The sequence below is a fragment of the Notolabrus celidotus genome, chromosome 9 (genome assembly GCF_009762535.1).
Source record: "Notolabrus celidotus isolate fNotCel1 chromosome 9, fNotCel1.pri, whole genome shotgun sequence".
NCBI lineage: Eukaryota > Metazoa > Chordata > Actinopteri > Labriformes > Labridae > Notolabrus > Notolabrus celidotus.
In genome coordinates this window covers 18,979,741-18,999,647 of record NC_048280.1, presented here as the reverse complement: position 1 = coordinate 18,999,647, position 19,907 = coordinate 18,979,741, and the positions used below count along the sequence as shown (strand labels likewise).

Below are 19,907 nucleotides of genomic sequence, written 5' to 3'. Positions count from 1 at the left end.
TAAACTTTCAGTTTGACCAAAGTAAGGAGTGCCTTTAGTCTGTAAGAGTTTGATTGTTGAAGATTATATTGTGTTGCATAGTTTAAAGTCCAATGTTTGGATCTAAAATAACAAAATCAGGTCTATATAACTAGCTAATGGTTACTGTGTCCACTACAATTGCGGTACATGAATCAAGTCAGGCCAAACATGCAGTACACATGTAGCCTAATTATGTGATTCATGTATTCATTTGTTACAATATTGACCATTGCTGTTGTCATACAATGGTATCTTAAGTGAAAGTAGGTCACATATTATGTAAGAGAGGTCACTGGATGGGTCAACTAGTTTTATTTAATACACATTTTCGGCTTTAATACAATAACTGGATGACTTGTGTGTGTTGTGTCTGATTTGGCTCATGATAACATTGCTTCACCACAAGGTGGCAGTGTTGTCAAAATCATCTGAATGTGGTGTGCTTGCACAGGATTCAAAAGTGACCAGTTAGTATGGTGTTCTCAAATGCATTTAATAATTCTTCAGGTGTCAAAAAAAGCAGAATTACCCACGGTACTATCACAGTAAAAATAAATACAGGTAACAACTCTGATAAAAAACGGTAGCCCTTTTTATTTGGAAACGCGCAGCAGACAAACTGATGAGAACTCATGCTACACACAGTTGCTTTCTATGATATCTCTGCTACATATTTCTTTTTTTTTTCTCACTAAAACAATCTAACATAGCCATCTGTCCTGATTGGGATCAACACCACATCTTGGGAGAGAATCATGAGCTTGTGCTCTCACATGCCAGTGAAAAACAACCACATTCACTCCACACAGCTGCTCATTACAGTGTCAGAAAACCATGTATTACAAAAAATTAAACACAATATCAAATTTTCACATCAGTGCAATTAAACCCTGACCCGTTGGCTCTACCAACAAAAGCATGCAATTCAATAACTCTATGACTCACCCTTATATACATCAGGTCTGCTTACTTCCAGTGCAGCCATGTTCACATACTACCTAGCTAAGCCTAATCAAAGGAAAAAGCAACTGTTAATCTCACAATATTACCAATTAGATACTGATATGCAAGCTTTATTAAGGTTCCCTGTGTGTCAGTGATGCACTCATGGGGAAGTCATTGAGCTCTGCTTCCTTATTTCGGCATGAAATCTGAGCACAAGTGCAGTACTTCTATTGTATGAGGCATTTTTAGTATAATATGGTGGTACATATAGTCAGCTCGGACTATGAGGGATTTTATTGCTCCTACCTAATCCAAAGCTTCAACATCAGTCTTTTATCGTGCTGTCTGTCCTTTGCTTGCCTGAATGTCAGATATCAAACCTGCCTCATGTCTGTCTCTCCCCCACTCCTTTTCTCTCGCACACATTCTCTCACAAGCTTCGACATTGCATGCCCAGGTTCTTGTTTCGGGCTCTGCAGCCTCCTGCAGGTCCCCACTTACCTGGATTTAATGTATTCATCAGAAACAGACACACTGAGTGAGAGGAGGGAGCAGATTAAAGCCCTATAGTACATCACGATAGGGACTGCAGTATTTTCTGCTGCAAGACAACCTTAGAACATCCTTCCTCTGCATTCAGCTTTTACCGTAGGCAAAGTTTGGGGAAGGGATGGGGAAAGAAAAGAAATCAGGCTACCTTCTTAGAATCTAAAATTAAGTCCATCCAATCGCATCTATACATTACGTGATAATCTCTCAAAGATATGAAGCCATTTTTGCTCTTTTTTAATCTGTTTTGTCGACTATTCACCGCACACCTTCAGAGAAATCCAAACATGTCAGGTATGAGCATGTGCTTGACTGTAAATGTAACTGTACTCAATATGATAAATTCAAAAGGAAGACTCGGTGATATTGCTGCCTCTCTGTTTGAGTCTCACAATCCCAGCTTCCATCCTATCAGGGTCATGTGTAAACCCTCTAATGCATCTGTTGCTGTGTCACTTTGGGATGAACAGCCTCAAATGTGTAGCTGTCTAGTTAATGTGAGCAAATATAACTGTGCTATTCTAGTCACATAGGTTTTCACCTGCTTCCTCTTCTTCTACCTCCCTCCCTGCTCCTATACATTTGGCAGGTTTGGAGTAGGAAGTGGTTGGATGACCATGTGTGGAGTTTTAGTGTCCTTACAGCGCAAGAGTCTAATAAACCTCATAATGAAAAATCAGCTCAGTAAAGCAGGAGGCCACAGGGTATTTTTCCAGCCATTTAGATAAGAAGTTCTTTTCTCCACTGCCACTCCTCGCCTAAGGTGAGAGGGGGGTGGATGGGGCTCTCAGGGTCACATGATGGTGCAGCGGTTCCTCTGTAGCGCCCCCTGAAGACGGATGGAGGTGTGGTTCTGGCGCATGCCCCGCGCCACAGCAATGCCCAGCAGTTCTTTGAAGAGCAGCACTACATGCCAGTTGAACTTAGCCGAGCACTCCACATAACCGCACTTCCACGTCTTCTTCACTAGGACTGACACGGCCCTGCGAGGCATGAAGCGCTGTCGCTGAAGATCTCTCTTGTTTCCCACCACCAGGATCGGCACCTCACTGCTGCTGCCTTCCCTGCAGGAGCATGTGAGAAGCAAAGAGAGAGAAAAAAACAGCAAGGGAAAAAGGGGTCATTTCAGAAAGCACAGATATCATGTTGGTGTTTGTCACAGTGAATAGCTGGGGGTGTGAAAGATATGTGCAGTTTTTTCTTTCCTTCTTTCTGAGGTGTGCGGGGGTGGACCGGAGGATTACAGCTCACAGGCTCAAGGGGCCTCCCACCACACTCAGCAGCAACTGGTTTACAGCATTATGAAGTGTGAAACCGTATACACTGCCAGAGGTAGGAATAAATTAATGATTTTAGACTAGTGTTTGTGGTGCTAAATCCTACAACATCAACATCTATGAGGACATCAAACTATTTTCAGTAAAAGATGCCGTTTTGGAAAGCCAAGCTGAAAACTAACTAAGCCAAAGCTCTTTCACTGATTCACTGAAATTCATTTTAACTTGGATAATTTTCTATTTGATTAGGCATCAAAGTCAGTGAAGCTGAACACTTTAATTATTGTTTTTCAAGGAAAATAACAACTCTTTATTGGAAGACTATCTGGGTTTATTGAGGACTACTGATTGAATCAGGTACATTGTGAATTTCACAGGAGCAGTGATGTGTGTAAGCACAAGACACCTGCTGACTCGCAGTGCTCAACATCAGCTGAGGTGTAAATTGTTAAAGCGGCTGCATTAACAATTTAGCTCATCCTCTATCTGTGAGTAAAGCTTTCTCTTTGTTACATCAAGCCTTATTTTCTGACATGGGTTTGCTCACTTGTGCATATTTGCATGTCTGCCTTGACAGATGGACAGATAGCTCAACACAGAGAAAGACAAAAAGAGAGATATCTACAGTACAAATCTCAAGTCCCCCAAGGCAAGGTTCTTTAAGATGTTGGTTTGGAAAACACAGTGTAGTTATCCTCTCACTTTTCTGCTTCTCACAGGTTGTGCTCACATAACAGACTTAAAAATACCTCCTCACATATTTGTTCAAGCTTTAGTTTGTCAGTGCAGCGTGATGTACTGCTTACGTGTGAGGATACAGAAGTTTATGCAGGAGTGATAAAGCCACACTGTCATAGTCTTTCCTACGCTGAAGGCAGGCAACACAGCTAAAAAAGAAATCTTAGTGTTTTTTTGTTTATGATTGATTTTATCAGCTGAATTTTATGGTGCATTTCAAGTATTTAAAGTGCGTTTTCAAGTCCAATAAACAGTTTAATTCCTTTATGTTGACATCTATAATACAGCCTCCCTGTGTGCGTAGAGCTCCATCCTTTAGGATTGCAGTTTAAAAACAGTATCCATCTCCTCACTGCTCCTTCCTCCTGCTTCCTCCCTCCTCCACTGTGACCTTAGATCTTTTCCTGCAGTATGAGCACACATTTCCCCTGTTCTTTCATTCCTTTCGCTCTCACCCTTGCTCCCCCAGCTGCTGGTGATAATGGTTTTCTGTCATGGGCCATAAACATTCATGGTAACACATTTGGAGCTACAGAAGGGTGGGGATGATCTTTACTGGCTGTTTGGAGTTCTAGAACATAGCAGAGCAAATGAGGCCAACCAATCGCAGGTTTGAATATGTAAATATATGCAGATATGCCAGCAGCATGGACGACAGAGCAGGTGATGCCTTTCATGCGTCTTTTCCTACCAGTGTTTGGTTCTTTTGGCTTTTAATGGTGAGATGCCTGGCAGGAGACCTTTACTGTGTCTTCCATGGTTGTCAAACCCTTAGCTCTACAGTGTTCAGTAAGACCAGAAATATCCTGAGAATTATCTTTAATTCAGCAGAGATGTAGTGACGTCTGAGGCAGCTCTCATGCAGCAATGCAAGCATCAAATGTCATTACTAAACTGTCAGGATGCAGGGCGGAGTGTTCTGGATTAAAAGATATCTTCAAGCAAGCAGACGATCTATCAATGTCATTCTGTCACAAATGTGTAATTGAACAGCTTTGTGGCAAGGCAGAAAAAAAATTGCCTGCTGTCTCCAGAAGGTTGATGTGAAGGTGTCCATTGAAATCACCAGTCAGGCTTAACAAGCTGCATGTCAGTGCTGGTGGAATGTTTGGTTACAGTCCATACCTGTGCTCTACTATCTGCTGTCTGATCATCTTGACGTATTCAAAGCTCTCCACGCAGCAAATGTCATACACCAGGATGTAGGCGTTGGCGTTGCGAACACCTCTGCAGCGCAAATCCAGCCACTCCTAATGGACACAGACAGAGGGAGAAACATGAATGTACTAACCAGTAGAAATCCAGAGATAATGTTCTTTGTTTTATTATTTTTCATTTGTTCTTTATTAATCCAGCACATCGTCATTTTTTGTTTTTATCTTGTGCAATATCGCAACATGTAATTGATAAATTGGGCTAAAATGTTGTGCAGGCATAAAAACACCTTGGTGATTCCTCATTCTATGGCTACATCAGGTCAAAACTCGTAAAATTCCATGTAACCTTGGACTTGTGTTTAGAGCTAGTCAGCAAAGCTTGGTATGCTAAACTTAGATGTAAGCACTGTAAACATTGACTGCTAATCATCATCATATGGGCATGGTTTTGTTAACCTTATTATACATTATGTGAGAGTCAGGGTGAGCCCTTTTAAAACCTGAATTTGAATTTGTATTTATTTTACATAATGGGGACAAGGTAATTCAACTCCAATACAGAGCATGACACTGATATTACAGAGAGAGTTTAAGTCTTTCGGTCCCCAGTTGCACTTTTACCTGCAGTGTAATTAAAATATACAGCTTTTAGTATCATAAAACAGCATTCCACATCAACTTTAGGTTTAAAAAATAAAAGCACATATCCCAATTTTACTACACACAGTGCTACGAGTACTAATTCACTCAAGGCACCACTGTGCATAACAATAGTCTCAAAGATCCACCAGCACTTAAAGCATGTGTTTCTGGAAAGTTTTTCCAAAGCACTTTGACTCAAAGTCACAGTTCGCCTGCCTCCTCTGCTTAGCCTCCGAGGAAAAGTGCAGAGTCAATAAAGTCCTGAAGCGTGCATGGCCCTCGGAGTCAAACAGCTCAGAATATAGTTATAAAATGTGATGACGTGGTGGCCCAGCAGTAAGCCCTGCACAGTGCCCCAGCTACACGTGTTCAAGGACAGAGCAGAGGGTACAGCGTATGAAAGATAAGAAAGCACGACCTTCTGTCAGGAGATGAAAAAGGAACACATGATGCTGTTTAACTATTTGTGTTTAACTGTCGCTTCTCCCAAGACAAAGCTTTTAGATGGAGCGCACATGCAGCGGGGCAAAAAGCAACATTTGTTTGATGGTAATAAGCTTGAAAGTATAATTAAAACACATAAAAGGTTACTTTTGAACCTAACTGGGGGACACTAGCTTCAATAGAAAGACAGAAACCCATTCTTCTATTCATGCTGTGTTTTTTCAGAGCTCTCTCCAACCCACCACCGCCACCGACGACACCGCCTCCAACAGCATGCAATGAATTTATAAGCATTTGATCTGATAAAAGAGGACGGGGGAAACAGAGGAACATCATGGGCTGGGAAGAAAGATCTGCTGAGGGAGGGAAATGAGAAAACAAACGCAACCCTGGGGGAATGTCGAAAAGATGAAAAAAGCAGTGGTGAAGGGATCAAGGGATGAGCAGAAACAGTGTCAACATAACCTCGGAGGTGCTTGCACACTGCTAATAAAGGGTCTGGAGACCCGGAGACCGTTAGGAACTGTGTGCAGGTTAACTTCATTCATTTCAGTTCAATTCACTTTGTTTGGCAGGCAAACAGCTGACAGCATACAAGACAAATTTAAGTGCTTTTCACTTTCTTTGCTACTACTACTACTATAACATCTACTCCAGACAATAGGAAACTTTAACTTGTGATATATTCAGGAGCCTGACCATGCAGAGCTCTATACACAAAAACAAGAACCTTAAAATGAATCTTAAATTTAACTGGAAGCCAATGTAGGGAAGATAGAATCGGAGTGATGTGGGTTGTTCGGCTGGACTTGGTCAACAGCCTTGCAGCAGCGTTCTGGACTAATTGAAGACGATGGAGGGACGACTTACTGAGGCAGGTGAAAAGTGAATTACAATAGTTCAGTCGGGATGAAACAAAAGCATGAATGATCATTTCCAGTTCAGGATGTGACAGAACAGACCTAAGCAATGTTTCGTAAATGGAAGAAACATGACCGAACATGAACTGTTTTATGTGGTGATCGAAGTACAATGTAGCTGAAGTTAGTCCTAGTTACTGGAGTAATAAGCACTTTCCATAACCTTATTTCCCCTTTTCTCCTCAGCAGCCATTTTCCTCCTATGCCAGGTTCAGGTAAGTCCCAAAGGGGAGGGTTGTGTAAATACTCTGAAAAAGATAAAAATGTTATAATTCCGCTGCTTCTTTTTTTTTATTCATTAGCTACCTTTAGACAACTGCTACATTAGCATTCAAACGTTCTCTGGCTAAAATCACTATTTTAAACCATTAAATTATAAAATGAAGAAGTTTAAATTCTCAGCCTATGCTAATGTTTACTAAAGTGGTAAACAGCTCTCACACAACTCATTGTAACACAGCAACAAGACTGTAACTGCATTTTAATTCCCCACTGTGAGAGTGACATCCAAATCAGATTGCAGCTATGAAATTAAAATGCTAATTGCGCCTGCAATAAGGAAAATCTAGCTAAGTCATATCTCACATACCCTCGAGATAAGGCTAGAATATTTACACTGTTGTGGCATTAAACTAACTACTGAGGTAAAATGTTATTGGGGGAGTGGCTGAACGGAGTCAATGCCCTTTTTTCCAACATCAGGAGTTTACGCTATGATTTTGTCTTACACGCTCCAAAAAGATATCCAGTTTAGAAAGGACCTGAATATCTGATGGCAAGAGAAAGCAAGGCAAGATGAGAAAAATAGTCCTTCAAAACACATTTTTTTTGGGTGAGATTTTCATTATACACATTTTTCTGCTCACCTTGTGCACAGCATAACATTGTTTGGCATGACACCAGCACCAGTTTTCCACTCTGCTTCTTGAAATGTGGGGAATGGCACCTGCCATTTTTGACTAACACTCTGACTAAAGTTAAGTACCTCACATAACCCCACTCCAAAAAATTCCTACCTATCACTTAAAATTGTAGGTTTTGTGGCTTTTTACGAGGGTGAAGCCCAATGAAAGCCAGGGCTTGCCTTGGCATGTGGAGAATTTTCAAAACAAGTATTGTGACAGGATTTTGTGAGGCCAAAGAAGGTTGTCATTTGTGCACAAACATGAAACAATACTTTTTCCCCCTCAGTGCATAATCATGATAGGTTTAACCAGACCTTTATCCAATGTTAGCTCAGCGTCTTTTAACAAAATAGGTTCTGCTGTGCGTGACTAGTTCATCAAGTTACTACCTCACCTGCAGAGTTCACTGATGAAAATGTCATGTCGCTGATTTAATCTGCTGGAAGACCAAAAAAGCAGTAAAAGGAGCAAATTGGGGTTTGATAAGGGATTCATTGCTAGGCTACTTCTAGAAATGAAAATGTTTAGTTTTCTCAAGGTCACAAATGAGTTTATTCTTTGAAATGTTTTTTTCTTAAATTTTAAAGTGGTTGAGTTATGACATATTTTTAGTTTGGATTACTATGAGGCCCTCGCATTATTTCCATGTTGTAATTCTTAGTATTTGATCATAAAATTATAAACATATTTTTTAAAAGTACCTTCCAATAATGCACTCAGAATATAGACACACATACAATCCTCTATATTAACACTCCTGAAACAAACTATTATCGCTAATGATGTCATGGTATTGAAGGCTGTCCTAAAGGACGAGGAGCTTTGTTTATATCACTGTGTTGTGTTAAAAAACAGATATCAGAAGGTTACTTATTAGACCTGTTGGTGTTTGTATACCTCCAGTCAGCAGCAACAGATAATGTATGCAGTGTGTGATGATGATTGATTCGATGAAAGTAATGCTACTTGGTGTTTACAATATTTCCTCTACCTCCTAGAACAGCTTGTGTGACTTGTAATAGCAATGTGAGAAATCCAATTACCATGCTCTCATGATTGGAGAAAAGGCGCTTTCCAAATCTACACGCAACACAGGCATTCTGCACAAATAAGATCAGGTGATAATATGTTACAAGGAAGGCTGAGGGAGCCTAGAGTGATCAGTGCAGCTTCTAATGATGATAGCACTAACACATCTGTGTCACAGAGGAGTAATTTGACTTCACTCAGATTGGAAGAGGGCGTCAGTATGTTTGTGTTGAGGTGAGAGGGGGAAGAAAAAGCCTCACTCCTTAGCAGAGAGATAATGAGGAGTACTGATTTTTTTTCTTCAGGTTGAGTCAGTTTTCAGACAAAGAAGGACATATGGGTTTTTTTCACGGTTATCTCTTGTCACTTGTTTCACAGAGTGTTCAATGCAATTTAAAATCTGAATTTATGTTAAGAAGGCAAATCATTAAAGAAATATTCACTTAATTTTGCAAAGCAAACAAGACTCACATATTATTACAGCTCACCATTCTCTTGATAATTGCAGCAATTGTCTACACGAGATGCACACTGTGGCTTCAGTTGCAGCTTCACATCCCTGTGTGGCTAAAAATAGCAGCTTGTGTTCTCATCTCATATCTCTTTGTCATCCAAGTCCTGTTTTTAAATGTGGAGGAGGGGCTGAAAACAGGAACAGCGTTTCAACCAAGCCAAACGAGGAAAAATGTTGAAATTCAGAAAAGGAGCCAAGGTGACGAGAAAGTACAGCAGTTCATGGCTAAGACAGTGAAATGTAATGTATTTAAAATGCATGTGTGGGCATGTTTATTTGTGTGTGCTCGCAGGATGTGAGAATGTGCCTGTGGGAGCGTGAACGTGAAGTGTGGTGCCACTGTCTGTATCCTCCAGTCGGTCTTAACACTGCACACAAAAAGAGCATCTCATCCATTGCTCCTCAAGAGCCAAACAGTTCATGTTTCCCTGACAACGGCAGGCCACGGTCACTTTTTAGCTGGCTTAGGCAAAGCTGTCATGTCTCCTGATATTATAGGAAGCAGCTTAATGGTAATGAGTGGCTGTGATGGATCAATACTCGAGCACAAGAGGGAGGCTGAGGTAACCTGTTGGGGGAAAGGTGATGAGCAATTAGAGATATGTCACACGTGGACCGAGCTCGCAGGTTTAAATTTAAAATCTATTATATCCCCTGCGGATGAAGATCCCATTACTCAATGGTGACCTATAGCAGGCAGCCAATAACATCTGTAAACCTGATTGTCTTCTTGAGTTATTCACCTTGGTTCAGAGGACATGGAGAGGATGGTGTGATACTTGTTTCTTGCTCTCACTCAGAAAATCCTACATCATTACTTGAATTGTCAAATATAGCTTTTAATCTCTGAACGTATGGTGTATTTTCTCTGAGGTGTTTGCTCTTCTTCTGTTCAAACAGATTTCCATCTGTGATGATTCAGGTTGAACCAATGACAATCTCTAATCCAATATGGGACAGGTTACATGGTTCTTTAAGCAGCTCTCTGAACAACCGAAATACCTGACATACGCAACCTGTACCTCCATCATGGCCATGGTTTTAAATTAACTGGAGAGCAGTCCTCATTATGTATGCAATGAAAGCCTACCAAATCTTATCATGTAAATGTCTATTTATGCAGATCGTTAAGAGTCCTATGAATCACATGCTGGAACTAGCAGCTCCGTCACGTTTGTTGCTTTGATGGTTTTTGCATCTAGGGGCATTCTGGTTTTTGCCTATTTATAAAACTCCTTTGAAGCTAAAAATGAACAAAGTTCATAGACTGACTACAAATCCCAGATGCAAAGTTTTTTTTTAATGCTTGGCTATAAATACAGCTTTGGGTGTTTGCTGGAAAACAGTCCGTGTACAGAGCAAAAGGGTAGAATGCAATCCAGCATAATGCAGCTCAGCTTACATTTCCAGTCATTTAATGACCATTTGGCTTTAGATTGTGTCAATAAATAAAAATCTGCCCACAATTACAGCAGATTATCTCCTCTCAGATGTTGTGTAGGAACGCCATCTCAATTCTCGCTCCTCAAGTCGTAGTCTGACAGTAAGCAATGGCAGCACACAGAAACTGAAGCTCTTTATGGCTGCTCTGGCTACACCATAAGCCCCAAAAGCTTTGCCTTTGTTCCTAGAGACCAACGTCATTAGACATCTGCCAATAGATTAACAGATTGATGTAAAAATTACCATTAATGGTTTAACAGAATGCTTCAAAAACGTTTCTATAATACAAATTGGGTAAATCATGTTGAGCATTAGAGGAGCTTAGGCCTCTTCAGGCAGTGGCTTCAAGTTACAGACACTAAGATATGGACCCTCTCATCTGACTTCATCATATTTGTTTTTAAAGTTATGAAACTATACCTTGCACCATGCTCATAACAGTGACTCTCTCCCATGAGCTATACGTTTAAAAGGTACTGTTTTCAGAACACAGCATGATTCATTTACTTACAGTAAGTTTTGTCATTCTTATTTTCCAATAACAACTTATGTAAGTGAAACTTTGGTGCACACACACACACTTTAAGGCTTTGTACACCTCCACATAAGGACACATCAGATTTGCAGCGGACCCATGAGAGCCACATTTAAATTATTTTTGACAAGAAAAGCTATCATTTCCAGCCTTTCCAGAGAGGATCTACAGAGATAGCTGAGAAAAATGTCCAGAAAGAGCAGGAGAGGGAGATGGAGCTTTGTGTGTAGGAGGAAGTCACGGAGATACACGATGGCAAGAACAACAGATAAAAGAAGAAGAAGAAGAAGAAAAATCATTGCTGAATTTGCTGTCAGGCTTAAATCCATCTGTCATTGCATCCTATTGACACACTGTAACAGATGCTGTCTAAATGCAATGCTATCAGCAACAGACAGATACACCACAAAGCAAACAAATCATTACACATCTCAGCCCCATAGTGAAGTAACTGAAATACTCTCCTGTATCCAGTGTGGAAGTGAATAAAAATGGCTGTCGACGTGCTTAAACTGAGGTCAGAAGTAGCGTGCCAGAACATTACTGTTGTTCCTTCAAATATAATATGAACTGATGAGACACTAACATGCTGCACAGGCATGGAGGCGTACTGACTCACTTCATTCTGCAGCTTATTCATCACAAATTTCAGAGGACATTGGAAACCTCATTTGGTGTCCTTATATCAATGCTGTCCATTAAACTCTGTGCAACCTTTACTAATTGACTGCAGCAAATTCCTACTGTCTCCTCTGTTGGTCTTTTATTCCCAGTGGTATTCTAGCAGGGACTGTGCTTTAATTCAATCTACTGTGTGCTTCAAGTAAATTTCAATCAGGGTTTCTTTATGGGCCTGCCTATTGTATCCACTGCCCCTGACCCAGGGTGCATTGCTCTGGCCGCTAGACAAATACAAACCAGGGCTGCGAGTCAAACATGCCCCCTGTCTCATCACTATGTGAACAGAAGACAAAGTGAGTGAGCAGGACAGGAGCAAAGAGGAAAAAGTACAGCCGGCCTCCAAGGGTTGTTCCTCTGCAAATGAAGAACCATAAATCCGTCCATGAGAAATGTTGTGGCAGCACTCAGCTAATGGTTTTCTCTGCCTGTCTACCTTCCACAAAGCGGCCTTCCAGACAGACGCCACACTCTGAAACAAGCATTTAGTTTTTTACACAATACCATTTATCAAAAGATGAAAGCTTTGTCATGCGAGACCCACAAACACATCCTACACTCAGTAGACTCCTCATGTCTTCTCCCTGCTGTCCGCTCACACCTACATTACCACACTTGTTCCCTAATGGGGGTTAAGCACCGTTTAGCAGAAGAAAGAAGAAACTCAATCAGGATGTCTTTACTTAGTGTCTCTGCAGATAGGAAACAATGAAGCAGACTTCTTAAGGCTCTATAAGGCTTGATAACAAAATGTTAAGTCTAGCAGAATAGTTACATGTAACTCAGCTGTCTGACAGAATGATCGCTCCAGCCTTTCAGCCCACCAGTCAGATGTTTTCTACGTCAACACATGCTTTCCAAACCTACACTTTGGGTGCTTCACGTTCTGCCTTCTCTGTTTCTGCTCCTTTTATATGTCGTTTCCTCTTTGGCCTGATCTCATTTTTTCAGTGGCACCTCGTCGGTGTAGATAACCACAGCTGTTACTGGGAGGGCTATGTGTGAAACTGACAGGGAGAGAAGAGGGGAAATGTTCAACAGCAGAAGCAGCAGCAGAGTCAGGTGTGGTGACCTTGGAGATTTCTATCTTGAAAGCTTCTCCGCTGAGGCTTCAGTGGACAGGAAGTGAACAAACACCTTGAGTCAGCTGAGGCCTGGAGTGGATGCACTTTGCTTCACAACCTAATGGCCTGTTACACTCACACATACAATTAATCTATACTTTTTGCTACTTTTTTAGAGATAAGATCTCTTTTTGCAGCTACTTAAATGTAAGTGTTTTGATGAAATCCACAGCCTTCGCTCTGTGGAGAAATTAAGTTCATCTAGAGCTACTTTGGCAGTCTAATTTAATTAAATCAAGGGGACATCTTTGAAAATTACAGCCTATTTGAATTAAATTCCCTCTTTATGTTTCCACTCTGACTGCTGAGAAGCCATGCTGGGACAGTTACAGGGAGAATATTGGACTAAAGTGAGTGTTAAGTTAAGCGGATATCCATGTAATATGCTGGAATCATAAAGCTGTGGGCTCACTTTGCCTGTGTGTGAACTCAATCAATAAAACAACTTTATTTATCTCACTTGGAGGAACGTTGTTTGGAGCAGCTTGCACATGTAAACCAGAAGTATTCAAGCAACAGTGAATATTAAAACCAAGGATGACAATATATAATAGATATTTGGACAGAATTGGTAGATTTACCTGCCATTGCTCACACTTGGAATGTTGAAGGAAAGGACTTTTTCCATGTAGAAACAATTACTCTGTCCACTGATGCAGTAACAGTAAAGCTTGTGATTTTGTTTCTGCCTACATAATAAACTTGAACACGTTTCAAGACAGACCTGCAAACAATGTAAACTACTCTCAAAAGGAAAAGCATTCCAGAGGGATAACAAAGCATCAAGAACACCACAGATACTTCCTCACTGTCCCTGCTTTGCAAACAACACTTGTGCATTCAGAGCTGTGGTGCATGACCCTGCAATCAGATGTGTCTGCAGCTAATGAGGTGTGGCATCTGACCTGTAGCCGTGAATAAAAGGGCAGCCTGTTCTATTTTTAAATCTGGACTTTAACCAGGTGATGCCTGCAGCAAAATAGTGCCATAACTACCTGTGCTCAAAAGCCATATTCAACCAGTGCCTGCGTTATAAAGAAATACAGCCTAACACTGCTTTCTGATGGGAGACATGTTGTAATTAACAAACAACAATATGCAAGCTGGCATTTCTTCCTCACTAGAGAGAGAGAGAGAGTTTACAGCGTCAAAGTGAAGCTCTCCTAGGCTTTAAGTCAGTCGGGTCTCCATAGCAACTAGTAGACTAGGGACATCTGATAGTGCGGGAAGAATAAATAAAATAGGTGTTTTGTCGTTAAGGAAAACCACAGATTTGCACTTAAAGTAGAGATTGTATGGATCATTAAAGCTTGTGTTTATCTTCCTCGGGTAAATCAAAACCTCTCTACAGACAGTGACATGATACCTGACTGGAGCTGGATGGAAAGGAGGAGATTGGCGGGACGTCCAAAACCTTCAGCTCGTACATGTTGCCGTTCAGGATGACGGAGGGTCTGTACACATATCTGGTCCTGGTTGGCGTGTACACCTCCGAGAAATCGTTATAGATGAACTGGCGGATTATAGAAGTTTTCCCCACTCCGGGAGCACCGATGACTGCGATACTCAGCGTCTCCACCATTCCTGGAGCTCGAGTTCAGCACCATGGACAGCGGCGACGACAACCACAGATGTGACCGTGCAGAGAGACACACAGCTGGCCGCCGCTGTTTTTACTGCTGCTGCTCTGGTGGAATCTCAATCCAGCAGCAGCTAATGAATCACCTTAACCGGGTTCAACTGCGTGTGATAACACGAACCAATGACCGAGCGGATCATCCAGAGCGCAAAAACTTTATCTCCATAAAATTATAATCCATGCAGCTTGGAGGTTGTCAGAAATAAATCCCAGCCATGATCACGTAGATGGAGGGATTTTCGCCGCCTCTGCGATCCAATAAAGAGAGAAAAACTTGCTTTTTTTCAGGGGACATCCCCGGGCGACCCTGTCCCCCGAGAGGAAGCGTAAAAGTCCGTCCTTGTCGTCCCCACATGGGCATAATCTCACCCAGGCTACACTCTGACCTTGTCCAGACGCGCAGCAGCCCTCGGTGTCTTCATTGATTATCTCCTCCTCTGCACCTCTCACTCATTCCCAGCGATGCACCACAACCACAACCTCCGCCGCGCGCCTCCATCACAGGCAGGACGCGCGCGCAGTAGCCACTGGCCTCGCAAATACGCGTTCCACGTGCTCTGAAACCGCACACAGCCCCATAATCTGTATTTCCTGGCGCTGACTGAAAGATAAATTCACATCCGCGTGAGTTAAATGAGATGGAGAAACCCACACAGGCTGCAGATGCGAGTTTTCTGTGAAGGCATCTGGAGCCTATTAACGAGCATTGTGTCTGCCTTCAGAGACATAAGCAGCTGAAGACTGTCTCTCTCGGTCTCTCTCCCCCTCTCTCATCCAATAGGATCATGTCGTGCGCGAGGCGTGTGAAAGCTTGGAGCTCCCATACGCGGGGAATAAATGGCAACGAAGCAGGCCACACACAATATACATCATCCCGGTTCGAGGGTCACGGAGGAACAGCTCGAGACTGAGCATCATATCTCTGACGAAGATGACCTCTTACTGAAGAGGCCCCTCCGGCAGGGATGAGGCCCAGTGGCCCATCAATCACTGCGGGATGGCAGCTGCACACTGCGGCCACACTTCCACTCAGTAGGGACAGTCTGAGGAGTCAATGTGAATCATTTGATATGTGCTTCTGGTCTCTGACGCAATTCTACTTCCAAAACATCTTCTGTTAATGGTTTAAAATCAATTAGGCTTAATGTTTAACAAAACTGTTAATATTTATGTATCAATAAGTTATGCACTGTTGTAAAAGGCAGGCAGGCATGTAAGCCACTTAAGGATCCCAAATACTAATGTACTTTATAAGCACAGATTCATTTGTAGTTTTATCAATTGTAGCTGTGATGATATTTGCTCACTACAGAAATTGATGAGCAGAAATTAGGTTAAAATGTACTACTGTACAACTTGCGTCAACCACAGAAGCAACATTTTAGGCTTCAAAGGCTGACCTAAATGTAGAAATATCAAACGATGAATGGGGTAAAGTATGAGGGAAGCCCAAGTGCCAACAGCAAATTCTTCCTTTGCACTCCTTCAGTATGACTGGCTGATGTGTACCTACAGTAAACTGGACACCAGTGAAATTACTTAAACTCTGTGACAATATTCCAGATCTTCTTAATTGTGGTCTCCTAAAAATAACATTACGATGTATGTATATGACTGACAAAATTCTGTCTTTAAGAATACTGGTGGAACCTAAGGCTGTTATTCAGTGCTGTACCCTCCTAATCCACCACGGAGAAGGGAATAGTTTGTACCTATTGAGTTGTGTATTTTGCAAGCTAAATAATTTTTAGGATTTCTTGAGGAAAATATAGAAAGACCTTGAATGGGGGCCCTTGAATGGGGGCCCAGATTAAAGATATGGCTGCATATCAATGAAAAAAGTGAATACACAGAAACATTTTAAAAAAGGACTAAAAGATGTGGAAACTTTCTGTGTATTTTTGAGAGCATGGTGACTTAGGACATGTGCTTTTTGAAAGATACTACCTGGAAATTTGACTGACCATGGGCTCTGTTTAAGGCTGTAAAATACCCTTAAATTGACCAATGGTGTTTAACATAAGCCATCATATTTTTCTCTCTCTTTGTAAGTTTTTTTTGTTGTTGTATGAAAAGGTACTCCCTTTCTGGATGCACATTATTCTTTCCCTTTTTTATCCAAGTACTTTTTGTTATACGCAAATAGACATTGGGATTTGGGGGTTAAATTGAAGTTTATAAATCTTTGTGAGTATTTTGCAGTTAAAATAATAATAAAGATACTATTGAAAAAAGTGATCACTAAAACATATTTCAACAGATGCCTGATAAAGATATATATGATTATTAGAGGAAAATAAATACCAAGAGTAAATAACAGCAGCAATACAAAAGTTTTAATATAATATTACAAGTCAGTCATAACTCAAAATGTTCTATATTTAAAAGTAAACAGGATTGCTAATTGCAAAATCCTAACTATATCATCATCAGAGTCGAATTGGAGTTGCATTAATACGTGAGGTTTACCGATGTTATCGGTCTATGGTTGCAATAATTCAACTAATGTATGTCCTACCTACCTGTTGGTAGCTTAATACACAATAAGTGTTGTTGAATTTTCATAGTCTTATATATATGTGCCATATAGAATGTTTAACTCTTGTATTCTTCCAGTCTAAGTGTCAGGGGCAGAGTAACTTCTCCTATGTCAGCTGTGGCTACGGGGGTATAGACGAGACAGGGTCGGTGTAGTAATCAAGGTCTCTCCCCCTGTTCCTGTATCTATCTGTGTGTTGTGACCAACTTACTGTCTCCAGAACCAGAGCACAGATCTGCTTCCTAATTGTTTTGTTTCCTATTGTCCAAATATGGTTATCTAACTGTAGTGTCTTCTTTGAGTGAATAAAGGTACATGCCTGAGGATTTGTCCACCAGAACTGACTTGGCATTGCACTGCAATCTCCTGCCTGTGTACTGTTATGTTATTTCTCCTTGGCCAAGCTCTACATATACTATTTCAACGTAAGCCGTCAGAGTCCCCTGAGTCTTCTTCGTCCAGTTTATTTATGAATTCCATCACAATAAGTTAAAATACTTAACTATTTGAAATATCCATCAATCCATCCATCTTCTTCCGCTTATCCGGGTGGCAGCAGTCTCAGCAGGGAAGACCAGACACTCATCTTCCCGGCAACTTCCACCAGCTCTTCTGGGAGGTTACCGAGGTGCTCCCATTTGAAATATATTTTGTTAAAATATTCGCACTTTGTCTTTTACTTCAGTGAAGCAGCTTAATAAAACAATGTCTGATTCTACATCACTAGAGAATAATTTGCACTCAAGAATGAGAAACAGAAAGATATGAATTTCAAATAGAAATGTGTTGTTGAAATATAAAGTATTCTACACATTCAAATCTTTGGATGTAGACACATGCACACTATCTCAGAGTGTAAAGACACAATGATTACAGTGTCAGTGGTTTGAAAGTTAATCATTCCTTTAGACGGACTCAGCCTTTAAACAAAGGCAGTGCAGTGGTGCCCCCTATTGGAATGCATTCATTACATAGGATCAATATTATAGATCATTTATTAAATACAAAGAAGAGACTGTCAGCGTTTTGAATAACTGACTCACTTCTTTACAGTAGTGTCTCTGACTGCAACTTATCTCTCCCGGAAACTGATCTGAGAGCTGTTCTGTGGTGCAGCTAAAATCCCGGTTTAGCTTTTCAGGGCAGCTTGGACTTTGAAGGCACCGACAGGGCTTCAGGCGAGCTCCACTGGCTTAAAGTTACACTCCGCTCAAGTCACCTCAAGACTTGTCTCATTTCTCAAGGTTGAACAACACTGGAAGACTTTGTATGCAAAGTCTGCTGCAGTGGAGCAGAGCCGAGCCGAGCCTCTGAGAAGAGGAGTGAACGCCTCAAAGGTCATCAATGATTACAAAGTATGATGTGTGAAAACAAGGCATGCTGGCTTCCAGAGACTCAGGGAGTGTGAACTCTGTCACGCAAATAAAAACTCAGTAAACATTTAGCATCCTGTGACACTGGGACTATGAACTGAAAGACTGTGACACAAAAACAACTTGTCTTGGTGCTCCATTTTCTATGCTCAATTGTTTGATGTCATAATAGTGTGGAAAAAGACTGAACATGTGAATTTATCAAGACTTTTAATAGGTCTTTTTTCAAACGATGTACACACAATGAAAAATAATCAAAAGCATCTGATTAAATATTTGATTTTTTATACAGCATTTCATATGAATCCGCCGTCACCACACACACACACACACACACACACAGACACACAGACACACAGACACACAGACACACAGACACACAAAGCCTCCTCTGTTGTAATCTTAACAAGGTGTTAGAGTAAGCGCATACATCTTGTAGAGCCGATAAAAAAGAGCCCCAGTGTAATGACTCGAAAAATGGAATCCAATTAATCTGAATGTAAAGTGGGAGCACTGGAAGTTGTTTCAGCCTCCTTTCAGCCAGGACTACATGTACGCTTATTACTCAGCTGTCACAAACCATGATATCATTTTAAGTGTAGAGATATGGCACCTGAGCCTTCATCTCAGGTGGTACTCAAAAGAGCTGCTATCAGGGCACACAGAGAGAGAGCAAGGCGGCAGAAAGCGTCAGAGTGGCTGTCACTGATGTAGGAGGAAGCAGCATCCTCAACACCTGAGGCTCCCTCCCAGTCTGCCACATGTGCACTAACAAGACTACAGACACAAAATAAAGCATGGAATGACTAATTAAGAGAGCAGGCAGCGGAAAAACTGCTACCAGTCTATAAAATGTCCAGATATTAATGTAAAAATTAATGAAAACGCATCAACACAAAGTTTCTATGCACACAGGACACACCAGACATTCTGCTTTTGTGAGGCAGCTGTGGATCCAATCCCACTGCTAACCACAGACTCTAAAGCAAACTACAAAAAGACAAAGACAACAAATATGTAGTTTGTAAGTCCAATGTGTCTTTAGAGGCCTAGACAACCATCTTTCACTTCCTACAGGCAGGATAAGGTTAAAGCCTGCCTTGTTGGACTGAAAGTACCCTAGATAAATGTGCCGACAGCGATGGTTCACCTGCTGATTTGCAGACGCTAAAAATAGACTAGATTTGCAGAGAAGTGGGGCTAGATAATGATTAGAGAGTCTCATGCAGAGAAAACAGTCACGGGAATACAAGTCCAGCTGACGCCAGTCCCTGAAAAAAAATATCACAGGATGGCTCAGGAAGAGAAGAGTGTGAAAGTGTTCATTCAGAAAATGTATCATGGCATAAATTGAGACTGAAGCTATGTGTGGGGGAAAAAAGAGACAAAGAGAGGACTGACATGTTAGAGAAAGATAGACTGCAAGAGACGGGGC

General features: G+C 41.3%; 1 protein-coding gene across 1 annotated transcript; it reads right to left on the bottom strand.

Annotated features, from left to right (window-relative positions):
- Positions 1-595: 595 nt before the first annotated feature.
- Positions 596-15,318, bottom strand: rasl10a (RAS-like, family 10, member A). Its single transcript, XM_034691962.1, has 3 exons — positions 14,288-15,318; positions 4,656-4,780; positions 596-2,579 (listed from the first exon to the last, which is right to left on the bottom strand). The coding sequence occupies exons 1-3, from the start codon at positions 14,501-14,503 to the stop codon at positions 2,309-2,311; spliced, it is 612 nt and encodes a 203-aa protein (XP_034547853.1). The 5' UTR covers positions 14,504-15,318; the 3' UTR covers positions 596-2,308.
- Positions 15,319-19,907: the final 4,589 nt, after the last annotated feature.